Source organism: Manis javanica, chromosome 8, assembly GCF_040802235.1.
Source record: "Manis javanica isolate MJ-LG chromosome 8, MJ_LKY, whole genome shotgun sequence".
In the NCBI taxonomy this organism is placed as follows: Eukaryota; Metazoa; Chordata; class Mammalia; order Pholidota; family Manidae; genus Manis; species Manis javanica.
This window is the reverse complement of record NC_133163.1, coordinates 13,880,094-13,898,198: the sequence shown is the minus strand read 5'-3', so window position 1 is coordinate 13,898,198 and position 18,105 is coordinate 13,880,094. Positions and strand designations below refer to the sequence as shown.

At 38.3% G+C, this 18,105-nt stretch overlaps 1 protein-coding gene across 7 annotated transcripts in view; it reads right to left on the bottom strand.

The window, feature by feature from the left end:
* The window catches only part of EFCAB11 (EF-hand calcium binding domain 11), a 126,453-nt gene that overhangs the window by 8,327 nt on the left and 100,021 nt on the right, over positions 1 to 18,105 (bottom strand). For 3 of the 7 annotated variants that reach the window (XM_073241992.1, XM_073241991.1, XM_073241990.1), the window contains exons 6-7: positions 2,623 to 2,682; positions 2,343 to 2,411 (exon numbers count right to left, since the gene is read on the bottom strand). The exons of 3 other annotated variants lie outside the window; for them this stretch is intronic. In XM_073241992.1, the coding sequence (XP_073098093.1) occupies positions 2,343 to 2,411; positions 2,623 to 2,682 (129 nt within the window). The remainder of the gene's footprint in view (positions 1 to 2,342; positions 2,412 to 2,622; positions 2,683 to 18,105) is intronic. One more of the 7 variants, XM_073241993.1, reaches the window with a different exon arrangement.

Below are 18,105 nucleotides of genomic sequence, written 5' to 3'. Positions count from 1 at the left end.
ACTGGTATGGTTTGAACTATAAATTTCAGAGGGTGAGTTAAGAGGATAACCTAGAAAGTAATGTTTTGAATAAACTGCTTCTGATAATATTTTTTAGTGTGTTTATTCATTTATTGGGATGCTGAATACCTATAGAAGAGGGAATCCCTTTGTCTGATTTTTTCAGTAAATAACCTTCATTGTAATTGCATTTAACTTCTTATTTTTCTTGCTTCCCATCATAAAATGAACACAGTACAACCAAGAGGTGTTAAAATGGAAACGTTTATTTGTAAGATTTGGAGTGGCATTTTATTCATATAATGAATGAATGCCATGTTCAGACTTAGAATGAGACATGGTAATAAAATACTTTCTTCCGCACTGCCTATGTGTATATATATATATATATGCGCAGGTCTAGTCATCTCAAGGAAACTGAAGAGGAAATTCGCATTTCAGCGCTATCATTTTAAAAGTTAAAATACACTGGTTTTCACTGCAGACAGAATTATTCTGAAGAAGGCTGGTTTCATAGCACCCACACTCAGATCACTGTGGGATGGAGGAGCTGATGTGGCTTGTGGGCAGGCTTACTGGTGTGCTGAGGAGGTGAAGAAAATATCATGGGGTGAAAAGTTTTACTGCTTCTGTTCACAACAGTCAACCTTAACAGGAGTTCCACTCTAGTTGTGAAAGCAGAATGTGCTGTTTCGGTGTCACCAACATACATTTCACACTAACTATTCCACCACTCCTCTCCCAGACTAGAAATAAACACAAGAAGGGCAAGAACTTTCTCATTTTCTGCTGTGTCCCCCACCCGTTGACAGCAGACAATAAATGTTCACAGAGTGAATGAGTTTGTGGAATAAACGAATCTGGGGGAACAGCTAGTAACATTATGGAGTATCTCCTACCTCCCAGGAGGTACTGGGTGATTGAAGAAACAGCATATCTTCACTGCTTTTATGGAGTCTAAAAACTAGCCAGAGAAATGATAATACACACTGAAGAAGGCATCTGGGAGCCATCACTCAGGGACCCATAAGTAACAGGCAGTTATGGTCTCCATGCCCACCTGCATCCCCTAAGCACAAACTAGGGACCAGAGAGACTAGGTAAGAGATGAACTCTGGAAAATGAGGCTGCAGAGGAGACCATGGATGGAAGGAACCAACTGAGTGCCCAGCTGAACGACTTGGAGATAAAGAGCAAGAAATTGGAAACTGAGGCAGAACACTGGACACATCTGAGTCTAATCTGCCCGATAGTCAAGCCCCAACACTTCAATCCAGTTAAGCAGCTGCTCTTTTACCAGACTTATGGCTAGAGATAGAGACATATCTATCTACAGACTTATTTCAGAACTGGCTTTTCAAGGGAATTAACAAAGCTCACACAGATGTATGAGAGGAAAATAAACTTCTGTTAACAACAACTGCTTTCCAGAAATGCAGGTCCAGTTAAACTAAAGGCTTTGGGGTTTGCTTATTTTTGAGATGCAAGGGGGTGACCTGGAATGCACTCGAGAGAGCAGAACTGCCCTGTGTCAGTCTGAACTTAACCATCTGGGTGGAAGGGAATGACAGACAAGATGAGAGAGCAGAAAGAAGGGGTGACTGGGGAGGAGTGAGGCTGGGATGCTGTATGAAGGGAAGTGGCCCACGGAAAAGTCCCCAGTGCTGCAGCCACCGGAAGTCCTCTCATTAACGACTGCATTTACTTGTGTGCACTTCCAACTTGTGTGACCAGATATAACCTCTATTGTCTTCGCCAAGGGGTGTGACAGGCACACACTCTGGGGGGGATTGCATGTTTGGGGGTGTTGACTCTGTTGACTCTGTGTGGACGTAGGGGCTGAAGACTGAATTAGGAGATGAGCTCCATCTGAGCAGGTACAGGAGAGAGCAGGAAAAGTAAGTGGGGAGCGGTAAGATGATGCATCAACTGAATTAATTCAGAGAAATGAGCACTAAGAGCCATAAGCCTTCCAGAAATCTGCAAAAATCTTAGGAAGTGATTTAAAATTCCACGGGGTGTGGAATGGGGGTTCCAGGCCATACTACTGCGACATGGAAGACCCAGGTTGACACTGGAATACACTGAGAATTTCAGGCAGGACTAGATTCTGCATTCAGTTGAGTTCTGACAGTTTTCATATCTTGTAAAATACAAACATTTCTGACTCATCATATAAGTGGCCATAAATAGTTTCATCAGAATGAGCTTTAGCATTTGTCTCTTTTACATCCGGCTTAGTTAAGTAAGAGCATTTGTTCTTTCCTTTTTGTGATGCTGGGGGGACTTCCACAGCCCAAACTAGATGTGGTCCCCTGCCCTAGGGGCTCAGTGAACCCCACCTTGAAGGAGCAGCGTGTTCCACTGTGAATCTTTTATTCAGATAGGCCACGCAGTTGCCGTAATACAGGCTGAAGAGAAACACAGATTTTTAAAATTTAAATATTTATATAAATTTTTAAATTAAAACATTTTTTAATTAAAAAAATACATAACTAGTCTCTCTCCCAAGTAGTAAATGTCTCTTTAGGAAAATATTTACATCATAACAATTTCTTGTAATGATGTAAAGGTAGTTATTTCTTGGAAAGTAGTTTTCATTGTAAAATAATTTGAGAGTACCTCATTGTCGGGTCCCCAAAGGCAGATGTCAGACTGGAATATGTACTTTTGCCCAAATTACTTAAAAAAAGAAGAAGAAGAAGAAACAAACAGGAATGGTTTCATTTTACTACACTGAAACAAAAGAACTAATAATATTAAATTATTAAATCTGTATTTAATAAATTATCTCTATTAAAATGATATAAAGACTATAAAGATGACAGTTTAAAGTAGAAACAAGAAAACTAACTAACACACATTAAAATTCCAACCATTAACATCTATATTCATTTGCACAGAAGTTGAAAGATAAATGCTAAACAGAAACTTGTCTTATAGGTTATTTTTGTCTTAAAATATTCTTTAATATTATGAATATCTTTTTCAACTGAAGGAATATTCTTTTTTTAGTCCCTTATTTCACAGTGTATAAATCCTCAACAATTAGAGCAGGATTTCCAACCTCAGCACTCCTGACATTCAGATAATTCTTGCTGTGAGGCCCGTCCTGTGCACACTGTAGGGTGTTTAGCAGCATCCCTGGTTTCTAACCCACCAGATGCTGAGAGTGCCCTCCTTCCACCCTCCCCAGCCATGACAGCCAAAAAATGTCTCCAGGTGTTGCCAGGCATCCCCTGAGGAACAGAGCATCCCTGGTTGAAAACCACTGAGCTAGAGGACACAAGGTTGGAGGAAATTCTCTGGAACATTCCAGATAAATCTGCATTTACTAAAATAATTGCTTTAAAGATTTTTTTTTAAACAAGTGATTTCAGGGGCAGCTGAGGCACACATGTTTCTTGGATGGATTATGCAGATTAATTGCTTCAATATTCTTCCTTGCCGACATTGTGGATTTGAGTCGAGCCCAGAGAAGACCCCACTCGAGAGACAAGCTCTAGGTGGTGATAACAGAGCCAGTGACAGGCCTATCTGTGTTCCCAGCAAATACACTGACAGACAACAATTATTTTGAGTCACAGTGACAGTCACACAGGGTTTTGAAAGTTGACGACATATTTGATTCACCTGAAACATGAAGGAGAAATTTACTGTGGAGGCCAAGATTTAAATGAGAAAAGTTTTCTTCGCAGAATTTTTGGGGTGGGGTGAAAGGAGAGAGCATCTCTTCCTCTTTGATTCTTTACAGAATAATTTAAACTGACGTCAAAACTGCCATTACATTAGGGACAAAGCTGTCATACTGACTGAACAGTGAGTACAAAATTACCCTGCAAGCAAGGAGCCCCTGCCGGGGATGAGAGGCCCAGCAGTAGAAGATGTGATGATGTTGGCTTCTCCCACCAGTGCCTTCTCTGCCGGGGAACCTGCCGGCTACTTCCACAGGCGTGCTTGCCTCTTTGTTGATGAGTCCTGCAGGCTCCACAGCAACTTCCTTGGTAATGTGTTTATTATTAATTTTACCTTTTTAAAGACACGTGTTAAGCAAAGCCATGCAGATGCACAGGAGAGATAAAAGAGACGTGGGGACCGTGTCTGGTGTTTCCTAGGTGCCTCCGTGGCTTCGGCAGTGCGGTGTGTGGCCACCTGCTACTCCAGCCACCTCCAGGGGTGCCTTCCTCACTGGGCTCTGCACACGGACCTCTCACTGTTTTTCCGGCATCACTCTGGCACCCGGGTGTGGCCCTCGCACAGACACTCCCTGGGAGTATGAGAAAAGGAGCTAACACCCCAGAGGGCAGCCCTGGATGGGTGAGGGAATAGGCGTCAGTGGATAACCACTCTCTCCTGGTCCCGCAGGTAGACAACGCCGAGGTCATTCTCCCAGGCCCTTGGACATGCTGCTGGGGTGGAACTCCAGTGCTCACAGAAGCAGCAAGCTTGGCAACAGATGCCAGCACTGGCTTGCTCTCATGCTGTTCCACACTGGCACACCGAGGTGACTTCCCAAACAATCCGCATGTTCATTCCTCATCTAAAGCTCTGCTTTCAGGAAGAACCCAGGCTAGGACACAGTGGAAAGTTTATTTTAAGAGACAAAGTTCTCAAAGGTGTTTAAATTGCCATTAGCAATAGCATGTCACCTCAGACTCTCATTCAGGTGAAAGGGACCTCACTACTTGGAAGAGATTAGAGTGCTCTTCTGTTTGGAAAATGAGTTGTAGAGCAAATTAGATAGTGCCTTTTCAGGAGTGTGCTGACGTTTGAAGTTCCAGGCAATCAAAATGCCAGAGTTAACTGGAAAATGATAGCAGCAATCTTCTCCTCTCCAATATACATGTCTTATTTAGTAATATTTAAGCCTGCCACAATAAAAAGTATTATTAGGCTTTCAGTGTTCCTTCAGTGTGAGGACAATCTATTCTTGAATATAAGAGCTCTTCTGCTTTTTGGATGCAGAGATACTGCTATGGACAGGCTGTGAGCAGGTGGTGGAATTGGGTGTTTACAATGAACTGTGAAGGGTAAAAGGATGGCCAGACCAGGCCAGAAAAATAGAATGACACAAGCCACTCAAAGCACTGTCCGCATTAGGACCAGGCTCAGCCTTCTAGACTGAAGACACAGTGGGAGTTGGTGGTTACATCCATCCCACCCCATTGTGCTACACTGCAGCTGTGCGATTGGGTGCTGGTTCCCCACCCCAAGATCCAAAAGTAGGCTATGACTGGCCCAAGCCAATTGTTACAATCCCACCTTCCTTACCATAAGTGGCTGGATCAAGGATTGACTGGCCAGTTGGTGCATGGCATCTCGCCATTGGCTACTACTGGTTGGTAAAGACTCATTCAACCATAAGGAGACCTAGGAATTTGCTTCAAGTTGAGAAAGAAGAAACTCTTTCACTGGACAGTTGGGATGCAGAGGTGAGGCCTGATACCACAACCGTCCTTTTCCTACTACAAGAGCGTAATCTCTACAGGTCCATGAGCCAATGATGCACTGATCCAAGTATTTATACACATGCTTTTAAATGTCAATTATCAGCCAAGAATGGAGTTATATGCAGTGAGAGGGAGAGTAAGAAGAACAGCATAGTGAGCTGGAGCCTAATCAACCAGGTCTAAAGCATGCTCTGTGTCACCTGATCCAATAAATTCCCTGGGTTTTGTAAGGAACTCTGAAATGGATTTTTTTGTTACTTGCAAATTAAAGCATCCTGACATACAAGGTATACCATATGAAATCTTTTTTAAACCTTGCAGCATCTGGTAGACATACAGCAGACACTCATGAATACAATATTTTAGAATGATTATTCCATTTTGAAAGGAGCCCTAAAATAATTCAGATTTTCTCTTTAGGTACTATCTCAAGATTCTGGATTATTCTCCATAGTTCTGCATTTTAAAGAAATTACTTTCTAGCTGTATCTAACACAAATGTTTGTTTACAATGCCCTAACTATAACTGGGTGCTGAAGGAGGCTATTGATGGGACCAGAATGTTTTTTTCCCTAAAGAGTGACAGGATGGATTCTCCAGTCCAAGAAATAAAGGAAAAATGGATGCAAAATGCAGTTGTAGTTGGCAAAGGTGATTAACCATAAATAATGATTTTTTCCCTATTAATCAAGTTTTGAAAATGAGGAGTCTTATCTGAAGCTAGAAATATTTTAAAAGGAGGAAACAATGTAATTTTGGTATGCTTGATTATTGACTACTTGTGGCATGTGGATAAATGCAATCAACATATAGACCAAAGTCTATATTTTCTGCAAATAGCTTCATATTCCTTCTGTACCAAGTGTTTTAGCAGAGCTCCTAACAAACTACGGCATGATCTTTTTTCTCAGTTTGAATCTCTGGAAGAGAAATTGTAATATAAGAAAGTAGCACATATCAGACAGCTTTAAGGATAAAGAACAAAAGCCACAGTGAATATCTTTGAACTAATCATAAAAAATCTGGTTCCTATACTTGTGAGTCACAGATCTTCCATCCTAAAAATGGCAGGGAAGCAGTGTGGTCCAGCAGAAATGGCCCAGCAGTGAACTTTCATCTCCCTAGGCTGTATGACCATGGGGAAGTGCCTTAGCTGCGAAGAAATCTCAGGCTCTTCACTTACCAAGTTGAATACTCAGGTTATGACAGCTAAGATTCTTTACAGCTCTAAACTGATGAATCTAAGCTAGACCCTAAATACAACTGGTATTTTTGTGCACAGAAGTTTAAAAATGCAACCCAACTCGTGACAGCCATTTTGCCTTCAAGATGTAGTAGTGTGAATCTTCAACCCTGTGGACAGTTACAAAGAACCATACACACATATAAATGTAAATGGAAAAAAAAATGATCCTGCCTTTAACAGTGTGAAATATGGAAATAAAACCATTTCTATTTCAAATATATAATCACTTCAGCTGAGATATCTAGTATCATCTTGAACTTGATTATGAGATAAAAGAAGTGGGACAGAGATGGCAATCATTTAATCTCTTAAGAACAGCTATTCTGAAGAGCTTTTCACTCCATGCTCAATAGATTTCTAGCAGGTTACGATCTGGCTAGAAAGAAAGCATAATGATGAGGAAAATTATGTTTTCAAGAACACACGCTTTTATAGTACAAGTCCTTCCACAAAGGAGGCAATAAAATGAACTCTGGCCACTTTAACAGATGGCGTGATGGCTCAGTGCACAGATGTGGCCTCTCTGAAAGCAACAAGTTCATATCCTTGACTGGAGGTTTAGGAATGAGCTGAACTTTCAAGTGTAATGTAGGAAAGATTACATACTTCTAGACAAGAAAGCTGAGTATTAGTGGGTTCAGAAGCTTGGAGAGATGGACTAAAAGAATAAAGCTTAATGAGCTTCATTTTGCTAATGCAACAAATAGACTTGAAGTTGAAATATGAACTATAAACATTAAGCCATTTATAAATGCCCTGCTAATAACATTGTTAGCCACTGTTTGTAAGAAGCTTGCTTTTTTAAAAGCATACTTCCTCAGAGTCAGAAAATACCAATTGTTGAATAATGCTGTAATAGTATAATGTTCTTGAATAGATAATATTTAATAATATATGAATGGGTTTTTTGCTTACTTGATTTTTTGTTTCTTAGGAAGTGAGAAATTGAATCTAAAGTTTATCTGGAAAAATAAATATATATTTATAATATATATAATTACTATATAATAATACATGTAATAAATATTATAATTATAATTATGTTTTTATTCACATGTTCCCATGTTATAAACAAGAGTCAGAATACTTAAAAAAAATAATAATGTTATCAAAACAAATAAAGTCCTAGTAAATCAAACAATGTTATTTAGACCCAGGAACAAAAGAATGAGAATAGTACAGAAAACATGTATATGCAGGAATTCAGCAAAGATCAAAAGAGGCATTTCAAACTAATGGGGATGGAATAGGTTGATAGGAAAAGTTGCTGGTATAATTGGCTATCTGTTTCAGAATGGGTGGAGTTTGATCCCATGGCAGAGCTTGCTAGGTGGTCAGCAAAACTTATTTCTTTCTCTTCCTGAAAACATAGCTAAACCACATACTCCAGTCTCCCCTGCAATTAGATGTGATGGTGAGTTTTGGCAACAGAATGACACTAATATAATAACATAGAAACAAAGAATATCTGTTGTTCTATCTAATTAGAAGTACTCATATTTCAAAGAAGTGTATAGGACCCGTCTGAAACCCTAGGGGTTGCGACATTGCCAAATCCTGAGAGATACTCTCATACTGTGTTAGCAGAGACTTACCCACGATCCAAGGGATTTGCTCTATATAGCTTGATTATAAAAACATTGTTTTAAAATTCTGTCAGGTCAGGTTTGTTGGTCTGTTTTTTTTCCCCATTAAATGATACAGGAATTTATAAAAATTAAACTTTTTAACTGTTCAAACTTCAGTTTTAAGTAATCCACTTGAGTAAATAGGATTTTACATCTCAGCCCATTTCTCACAGATGTGCATCAATGAACCAACAGAAAATCTGGTCTTAGTTCAGCATAATTATAATAAACTATTTATGTTTTTGTTTACAACATGTTACCAGCACTAAAACCTCTGGGCCTGTGAACAATCATAAACAACATAAAAAATGAATGACATTTTATAATGTAACAATTCCCTCAGTTATCAGAAGCATTGTATTATAAAGCCCACCTATAATCACAAAGTCACAACAAATGGAATGACCACGAGAGCTTTTAATAAGAGAATTTCAGTAGAAAGAGATGAAGGTTCAGAAGGTATATGATAAGTGTTTAGAAAATTATGAAATATACAGAGAATGTAAACATGGCCAAAATAATCAAATTCTAGGCTAAGATCAAGAGACTCCAAGTGCAAGTTCAGAGGGGATATTCTAGGACTGTGGCCTGGCAGTGCTCCTTCATACAATAGCTAGAGTACGGGACTTGTTTTCTATCCCTGAAATAATACTTCTCAGGGTTGGTAGGGGGATGGGTAAGGGGATGTAGTCTCCTTAAGAAGGCCTCACAAGCTGCGTATGACTTCCAGCTGCCCCAGTTCTGGCAGGCTGCTCCCCACTGCCCAGCACTGAGCTTTACTCTCGAGGTGGGTGATCACTGTGCTGGAAGCTGGTGGGCCATATGCCTCCATGGGTGGGTAGGTGGGTGGGTGGGGGAGAAGAGTCTTCAGAGGTTTCAGGCTAAGAGCAGAAAGTGGCTCATGAAGGGATTCTACAACGTGTGAATCACTAAGTGACATTAGGGGTGTGGGGGCCTCTCCAACGTCTTGGGAAGAAACCAGGTTCTCCCATAAGTGGTCAGGCTAATACTGACTTCAGGGATTCAAATTACTGGCCCCATCCAGTGTGACATTTTCTGCCCATTATCTAGTTTCTCCTGCCTCCAGGCAGGGCCACAGCATTGATTATGGAGCATTTCATCCACTAAAAAAGATCGTGATCATTATTAAAGACATTAAGTGTCGATCTGTACTGGCTAAGTGAGTTAAAAGGTTCGTGCCCTTCTAGTAACAACTCAAAGAGGCTATTTCAGGATATTTATTAAACAAATTAAGTATTTATATTATGCTCAAGCACAGAGGCACAGTCATTTGAGTACAGATGTGTGAGAAGATGAAACCAAGAGAATTTATGTTGGAAAAACTCAGCCTTTTCAGTTTCCTAGAAGGGGGTGCCAAGGACCCATCAAATGTCTGAGGATAAATTTGAATTGGGCAGGCATCAATGGCATTCTCAGGACCCCCTGCACAAATCTTTTTTAGTATGGTTGAGAGGTAACCAGGAAAAGTTCATTCTGGTCCCCAGGTATTTTCCTTCCAGCGTTCAGTCTACATCTTGGAAAGTGGTGATTAAGGATTGGGGAGACAATGTAGGAAATCAAAAGACTAAAGGAAATGGGTGTATGACTGCTACAATTTTTTCCCACAATTAAAACCTTTTAATGCCATAATAATGATGGGCCAGATCTGAAAAATATTTTCTTTAGTCTGTGGTGCTAAAGGAGCCCATATTTCCTCAAATACAGCAAAAGTCCATGAACATTGGCCCCTCCGTGTTATGGTTAAAAATAATGTTTTCCTCCTCATCTGGCTGTGAATGTACAGTGGGCAGAGAACACACACATCTTGCTCACTGAGCTGTTCTTAGCACTTCACACAGTGCTGGACATACACTGGCTGCAGCAGACAGGTGAATATATAAACATGTGAGCAGGTGAGTTTGGAGGTGTTCATGACCTTAAACCATGCTACGATCATTCTGGCACTTTTTCTTCTGATTAGCATAAGAACATACCCTGCTATTTTAAACATAATTATTTCCCCCCATTGCTATACTTTTTATTTTCATTTGTAATGGCTATTATTTTACTGGATTTATAATAATTTACTTATTTATTGGAATTTCCAAAAGCCCATCTTTCTGCCTTTATAAATTTGTCAGTGAACACATTCATTAAAAATGCTTTTTTTAAAGCAATAGGCTAGAGTTCACTTACTCCATCATCAGACACACTCTAAGAGCCTGCTCTGGACCAGGCGCATTATATTATGAAGATGTCAGGGGAAAGCAAAAAAGAAAACAGAGCCCCTTGCAGCATTTAGTAAAGCCAGAGAGAATTAAACAGTTCCATAAGCAAAGTAAAATCACCAGTGTGCCAAGTGCCCTGAAGGAGAGAGAGAAGGTAAGATGGCAGAGTAAGGCGTTTGTGCATGGAGGTCAGGGAGTCAACCCTGAACAAGCAGAACAGGGATGAGCTTACCGGGAAGTGCAGGTGGCAGAAGAGCTTTCCCAGTAGAGGCAACAGCATGTGCAAGGGCCTCATGGCAAGAAAGAAGAAAGAACAAGGTACATTCAAGGAACTGAAGGAAACAGGGTGGCCAGAGTACAGAGAGAAGATGAGCAGGGGGTGGATGGGGCTGGAAGGTGAGTGGAACGAAACTGTCCTGTGCCTGGTAGGCCATTTAAGGATTTTGGTCATAATCCAAAGGTAAGCCACTGAAGTACTTCAAGGAGGGGCTCATAGCTTAGATAGTTTTTGAAAGCTAATCCTTGCTGGGGTGGCAGAAGAACCGGCCCCCAGTCATGTCCATGTCCTAATCCCCAGAATGTGCGGTTGTATTACATGGGAAAGGGCGATTAGGGTCACAGATGTCATGAAGGCTGTTGACCTTAAAATGGGGAGATTATTTTAGATTACCCAGGTGGGCCAAGGGCAATCTCAAGGGTCTTTAAAAGTGGAAGAGGGAAGTCAAAGACTCAGTAAGAGTCAGAGGGACTGGAAGATGATGCAACAGCTGGCTTTGAAAATGGAGGGAGACGCCCTGAGCCAAGGAACACAGGTGGCCTACAGAAGCTGGACAAGGCAAAGAAATGGATTTTCCCCTAGGTTCCCGAGAAGTAACACAGCCCAGATGACATCTTGATTTTAGGCCAGTGAGTCCCATTTTGGGTTTTCTGACCTCAAAAATGTAAGTGTGTAATAAATGTGTGTTGTTGTAAGTCACTAAGTCTGTGGTAATTTGCTATGGCAGCCAAAGGAAATTAATACAAGGGGGAAGATCATGAGTTTGGTCTTGGATATTTACGCCTTACATGTCCTTGATACAAAGAATATGGACATTTGGAAGAATTCACCTATTTAGTCACTCACTCTCCTAACAAGTTACATAATCTTCAAATAAATTATTTTACCTTTCCTGACTTCAGTTTTATTGTATACGAAAATAAAATATATTTAAGGTTAGTTCCAGTTATAAATCTCTGAGTTTATAACCTTGGAAAGAAACTTTTCACTTAGATTCCTGTCAGTACTTGGCATTCACTAGGGAAAAACTGATTTTAAAAAGTGGGTCTAAACTAAAGGGGGAAAATATTCCATTTTTTAAAAAAGTACCTAAAATGTAAAATAATCTAGAAATACCTTAATAAGAAATGTGTTGAGTTGATATAAAGAAAACTACAAAATTTCACTGAGACTAACAAATGGATATTGGAAGATGTGGAGGGATGTGCCATACGTGTATTCATGGTTGGGGAGACTAAGTGTTGTAAAGATGCCAAATTCTTCCCAATTAATTTATAGCTTGAATGCAATTTTCATCAAAATCCCAAAGGGAGACTTTTGGAACTCTACAAAAATGACTGTACCATTTGTCTGGCAAATAAACAGGCAGGAAGAACTGAGAACAATCTGAAAACAGGAAATTCCAGGTTTAGCACATAGTAAAAACTGGGGGGAAAAGGTATGTCTTTGGTGTAAGAATAAGGCAACCAAGGGAATAGACAGATCACAGGTTGGAAAGGTCCCCCAATGTGTAAAAGAAACTTGATACAGAATATGAGAATGAAGGTATTAAGTATAAACAGAGATTATTTAACAAGTGATGAGGGAAAAACCAACTATCTGGAAACAAAAATGCTTACTCCATGTTACATACTAAAATAAATTCCAAATACATTAAAGTTCCAAATAGTCTTAGAATTCAAACCATAGATTCAAATGAACCATGAAAATGGAAGTGATTATTAACCTGGTCTCAAGATGAGGAAAACTTTCTAAGTATAAAAGTAATGGAAGAAATAGTGAAGGAAAAGATCACAGATTTGAATATATGAAAACTTAAAAGTTCTGCACATCAAAATCATAAAAATAAAAGGAAAACAAAAAACTGGAAAAACAACTGTAGTAAAATGGAAACAGGTAAATGTTCTCACTGTATTAGAAAAAATGGGCAAGTGACATCAATAGAATTCACAGAAGAAGGGAAAGGAGTGAATAAACATGTGAAAATGTTCAATATTACTAGCAACTGGTGAAATAAAACAAAAAGTGAGATACTATTTTCACCTACTGGATCAGCAAAGATTTAAAAAGTAAATAACATTTGCCCACTGGTGAGAACATGGTAAGAGGGGGCAAAAGCTGCTAGAGGCAGTGTCATTTTTTAATGAGGCAATTTGGTAAGAAAAATCAAAAATTATAAAATGAGCAAATCAGTTCATACTCCCTAATACAGTATTCCCACATTTAGCAACCGCTCCTCAGGACATTAACAAAAGTGTGGACAAATGTTTATTGTAGCACTATTTATAAAGTGAAAATAGCAAAATAACTAAAAACACAGGACATAAAACCCTCTTATTTTATGAACAAAAACACGGACAGGAACAGGAAAGAGTAAGTACCAAACTATTAATAATGATTATCTCTGGTCAGGTAGGAATATGGTTGGTTTTTATTTTTATTTTCTTACTTTCTCTATTTCTAAAATATTCTACCAGCAGCGTGTTATTTTTGTAACCGTATCTCTACTTCTCATACACATGCACGCCGCACACACACACACACACACACACATGCGCATGTACACACATGCACGACACTCACATATACAGAGAAAAATGCCCCAGTCCTCAGCACACACACAACCACCTCTTCGCTATTTTGCCAGCTTCGTACTGCATGCAGTTGATAGCTAAGGGAAAATTCATGTTTGATAAAATCATCTTGAGAGTGATGGCCAACAAAGGAAAAACATTTAGCACTTTAAGGGCTTACATAATATGAGTTTATACGAAAGGAATGAAAGGAAAGATGTTATGGATAGAACTTTTAAAGAAACAAGGGTGTTCAAACACGCAAAGAGGAACGTGGTTTGGGGTACCGCTGTCTGGGTGCACATTCCTCAGCAGCAGTTTTCTTTCTGTGACTGCATGGTCTGACTATTCAGCTCACTTGACACTCTTTAGTAATAAATATATCTCTGTATGGAAGTTTTACTGAAACCAGCTCCCAGGGGGCAGAGAAAACAAAACAAAACCCTTTTCTTAGTTTGAACCAAACCACAGGAATAACTCGTGCTTGGTGTCATAATCTCTGGAGCACTGTATGCAACAAACACTCTGAGATGAGAACATTTCATGTCTTCTTCTCTCGCCTGTTGCTTCTCCGCTCTTCCCCACCCCCTGGAATGAGCTGCATTGGAGGGCTTCAGATCTGCCACATGCCAATCCCACATGCTCTGGTACACTGGAACAAAGGCCACTTCTAACCTATCTACTAGGCTTCCAAATTCTGACCCTCTCCCCTGAGCAATAGTATGTAGTCATTTTTTTTCCTGTCAAGGACTTTAGAAATTACCCAGCCTACTCTTTCCATTTTTCAGATGAGGCAACTGAGGCTCAGAAGCATAAAGCAACTCTCTTAAAGTTACATATCTAGTTGGCATAAAACTAGGAGAGAAAAACCAGGTCTCTTGATTAGTAGCACAGCCTGATGCCCAACTAATAATAATTCTGGGCTTTCTGCAATCATGAGGACCTTTGCCAAAAATCCACATAGGTCCTATTTTACATTGAAAGAAAAGTCAAGGTGTAGACCACCACCAGCACAAAGCTGTTAGGCAGGAAAATAGATATGAGTGTGGTGGAAAGAGAAAAAGGCCAGGAAAGTCCACAAAAAGACCCAGAGTTAATCAGTTAAAGCTCAAAAAGCCAGGAGCAACTTGGCCTGGAATGTCTGAATATTCCCCAAATAAAGGAGGATACCTTAGCATAGCCCATGTCTTTATTATGTTAATCTTGCAGGCCCAGCTTATTTTTTACCTTTACCTATATACTGTTTTTTTCTCCTTCGGCCCTAAATCAAGTAGTTTGCAACCTAGGCAACTAATTTAGCATGCAGGCCCAGCTGTAGACAACATAGTAAAAGGCAGGAAGGATTCCATCTTAAAGATAAGATTGCATTTTTAACACCCAGGAAGTTAAGAAGTAAGATTCTTAACTTCCTCTTTAGCAAACAGACAATAACTCAGCCCACCTTGCAGGCTGGGCAGGTGGTCTTGTTTGATATGCTCTCAGACCATGATGCCTTTATCTCAGGGAGAAATCAGAGCAGTAAATTCCTTGTGTTAGGTAAATTTTAAATATTCAGGGACCACTTAAGGAGTCTGTACCCCCAGCCCTTTGTTACATTCCTGAAAAATCCTTAAAAGGGGAACCCCCAACCTGTCAGGGTGCTCTTCTCTCTGAGGTCACCCGCACTTTTTAAGTGCGTAACCTTTTAATCTTAAACTTTCTCTCTCCAAACTTTCAGGGAGCCTTTTCTTGCTAAGGTGGGCTGTACTTTTTCTCTCTTTAAGTAACTTTAAATAAAACTTTTACTCTGCTTCACTACTGTGTCTCTGCCCTTCAATTCTTTGTTACAGTAGGGACAAGGACCGAGGAAAATACACAACACTCCCCCAACAAAGCTATGTACACAGTGCATGTAGTACAGAAATAGGACTTCAGAACTCCTTTCTCACTCCTCAAATATTCTCAGTTTGTGTGGGGATATGGGATAAAATCTGGGATTAGGATCATTCTGTTGTGCAATCAACCTAAAGCTTTTCATAGCCATGCAGAATTATGGGCTGAATAAGACCTGGACCTGGAATGTCCTAATCACAAGTGCCCTCCCCAGAGCTCCACAGTATAGCACAGAGAACATTCCAATAATTCGTGGGTGGGAAAAGAAAGTAAAAAGCATTTCAAAATATTAGTGCTTCAAAATTATGTAATAAGGGTACATTTGAAAATTTTCCATTAAAGTTCTTAATTATGTTTTTCTCCCACAGATGCTGGGTTGTGCTTAAGAAAAGAGCCCTTAGCAAAACTTGAGTTTAATAGAAGCACTGGTAACAAAATTAGAGGAATTTCATTATAAAGTTCTTTTTAATTATTACTACATAAATAGCTGTAAACTTGGGTTTTGAGCAATGGTGAGGAAATAAACTATTAGAGGAGAGTGAGTGCTCCTGGAACATCCTAAAGATTAGAATTTTGAATGATTTAATAGAGCATCTAACTGGCAAAAAAAAAAAAGAAATCAATGAAAATCAAGGGAAAACTTGAATCAGCAGATGAGACAGAGCTGAGACAAGGAAGAATGTGAGTTCTACAGGGGCCTTGGCAATAAGACAAAGGAGTGCTAACGTCTCCTCATAAAGAAAATCTTGGAAACTGCAGAGCAAAACATGAAAAATTTGTGAATCAAAATGGAAAGTAACCAAAAATGTTCTTTTTATAATATAGCTAATTCACTCCTAGAATATTATGTGGCACTGATATTTATATATTAGAAAACTTAAAAGGAATTTTAATAAAATACACATTGTTGATTTTTAATTTTCTGAAAACTAAACAGAACAAAAGCTTTAAAATAAAAAGACTATTGTTCTTAGTGGAGATAGAGATATTAGTAGCATGTTTTCTATAAGCAAAGTTGAAACAAAGACACTCTTACATGTTATTTAATAGAGAATCTTGCTATAGCGGTAAGGCAGGAAAACAAGTAAGAAAACTTAACAGGAAAGGATCACTAATTGCTAAAGTTATAATTACATAATAGAAATTTCAAAGGAATCTAATGAAAATTTTAGAAATAAATAATTCAAGAACATTTATTAAATAAAACATTCTAAAATAAAAATAACATTCCTTTTTAAGAATAACAACTGTTAAAATCTTTATTTCAAAAATAGATTTCCCTTATAACAAGGACAAAATATATCTGTGCTTAATATACATTTATTGAGTACTACTTGGTAACTAAACTAAGGCGGGATATATCAGTCTAAAATAAATAAAACTATAAATATTTTATATAAGAAAAATAAGGAAAAATATTGTAAACATGGCACTATTTCAAGTTAATTTATATATTTAATACACTTTCAAATAACAGTAGCATAATTTCTTAAATTCTAAAAATTATATCAGAGATTAATTTGGAGAATAAGGGATGAATTACCTTAGGAAATATTAGATTGTGTCATAAAGTACCTACACTAAAAGTATGTTGCTGACTTCAGAAATCCATGGAACAAAGTAGATAATTTAGAAATAGGACATAAGTCATATGAAAACTTAACGTATGACAGTCAGAAAGGAGAACTGCTGAGGTTATTCCTTAATAATATTAAGAAATATAAACAGACCTTTATACCATAAACCATAATAAAATTACTCTAAAAAAAATTTAACAAATAATTTCCCCAAATTAGGAAAAACCAGAATAATATATTTGTTTCAGGTCATTTAGATTTACTATTTCAAAGACAGAAGAAATTACAAATTAGTGGCCATTGAAGCATGGGAGTAAAACTAAAAAAAAAGTAAAAACTGATATGAAATATTTATGATAAATCTTGTATTTAAATTGACACCTAAATTATATGAAAAGCTCTTAAAATCTGTAATAATAATTTAAAATTTCCAATAATAAGTGGCCAAAAGTTATAAAAGAAAATATTTTTAAAAATACACCAAATTTAACTAAACATTCAACTTTCCAGGTGAATGGAGTGAAATAAAACTGTAATGTAATACTTTACAATCACCAAAGTAGCAAACATAAAGACAAGTGATAAAGACAAGAGTTGGCAAGCCCTCAGGGAACATACTATTATTCAACAAGTATTTCAAACTCTTCCTAAGGCAGTCTGACAAGAGGTACCTAGAACCACATATACATATGAGATATTTTTGACCCTCAATCACATTTCTGAAAATGTATCCAAAGAAAACACTTTTAAAAAACTTCTGCTCTTCAAGAGACACTGTGAAGAGAATGAAAAGTCAAAGCCACAGACTAAAAGAAAACCTTTGGAAAGCATAAAACTGATAAAGCAATACATGAGGAATTCTCAACAGTCAGTAATGAGAAAGCAAACAACACATGGCAAGAGACTTGGCCAGACACTTCACTAAAGAAGATTATATGGATGGAAAATAAGCATATGAAAAGATTTTCAACATTATTAGTCATTAGGAAAATATGACTGGAAATCACAATGAGATAACCACTGCATACCTATAAGAATGGCTGAATTTACAAAGGTCAAGTGTTGATGAAGATGTAGAGCAACTGGAATTTTCACTCATTGCTGGTGGAAATTAAAACACTTTGGAAACGTTTCACAGTTTCTTAAAAAATTAAACATGTACCTACTATATAATCCAGCTATTCTATTCCTAGGTATTTGCCCAAGGGAAAAGAAAGCACATACCCATTCAAAGACTTGTACCTGAATATTTAT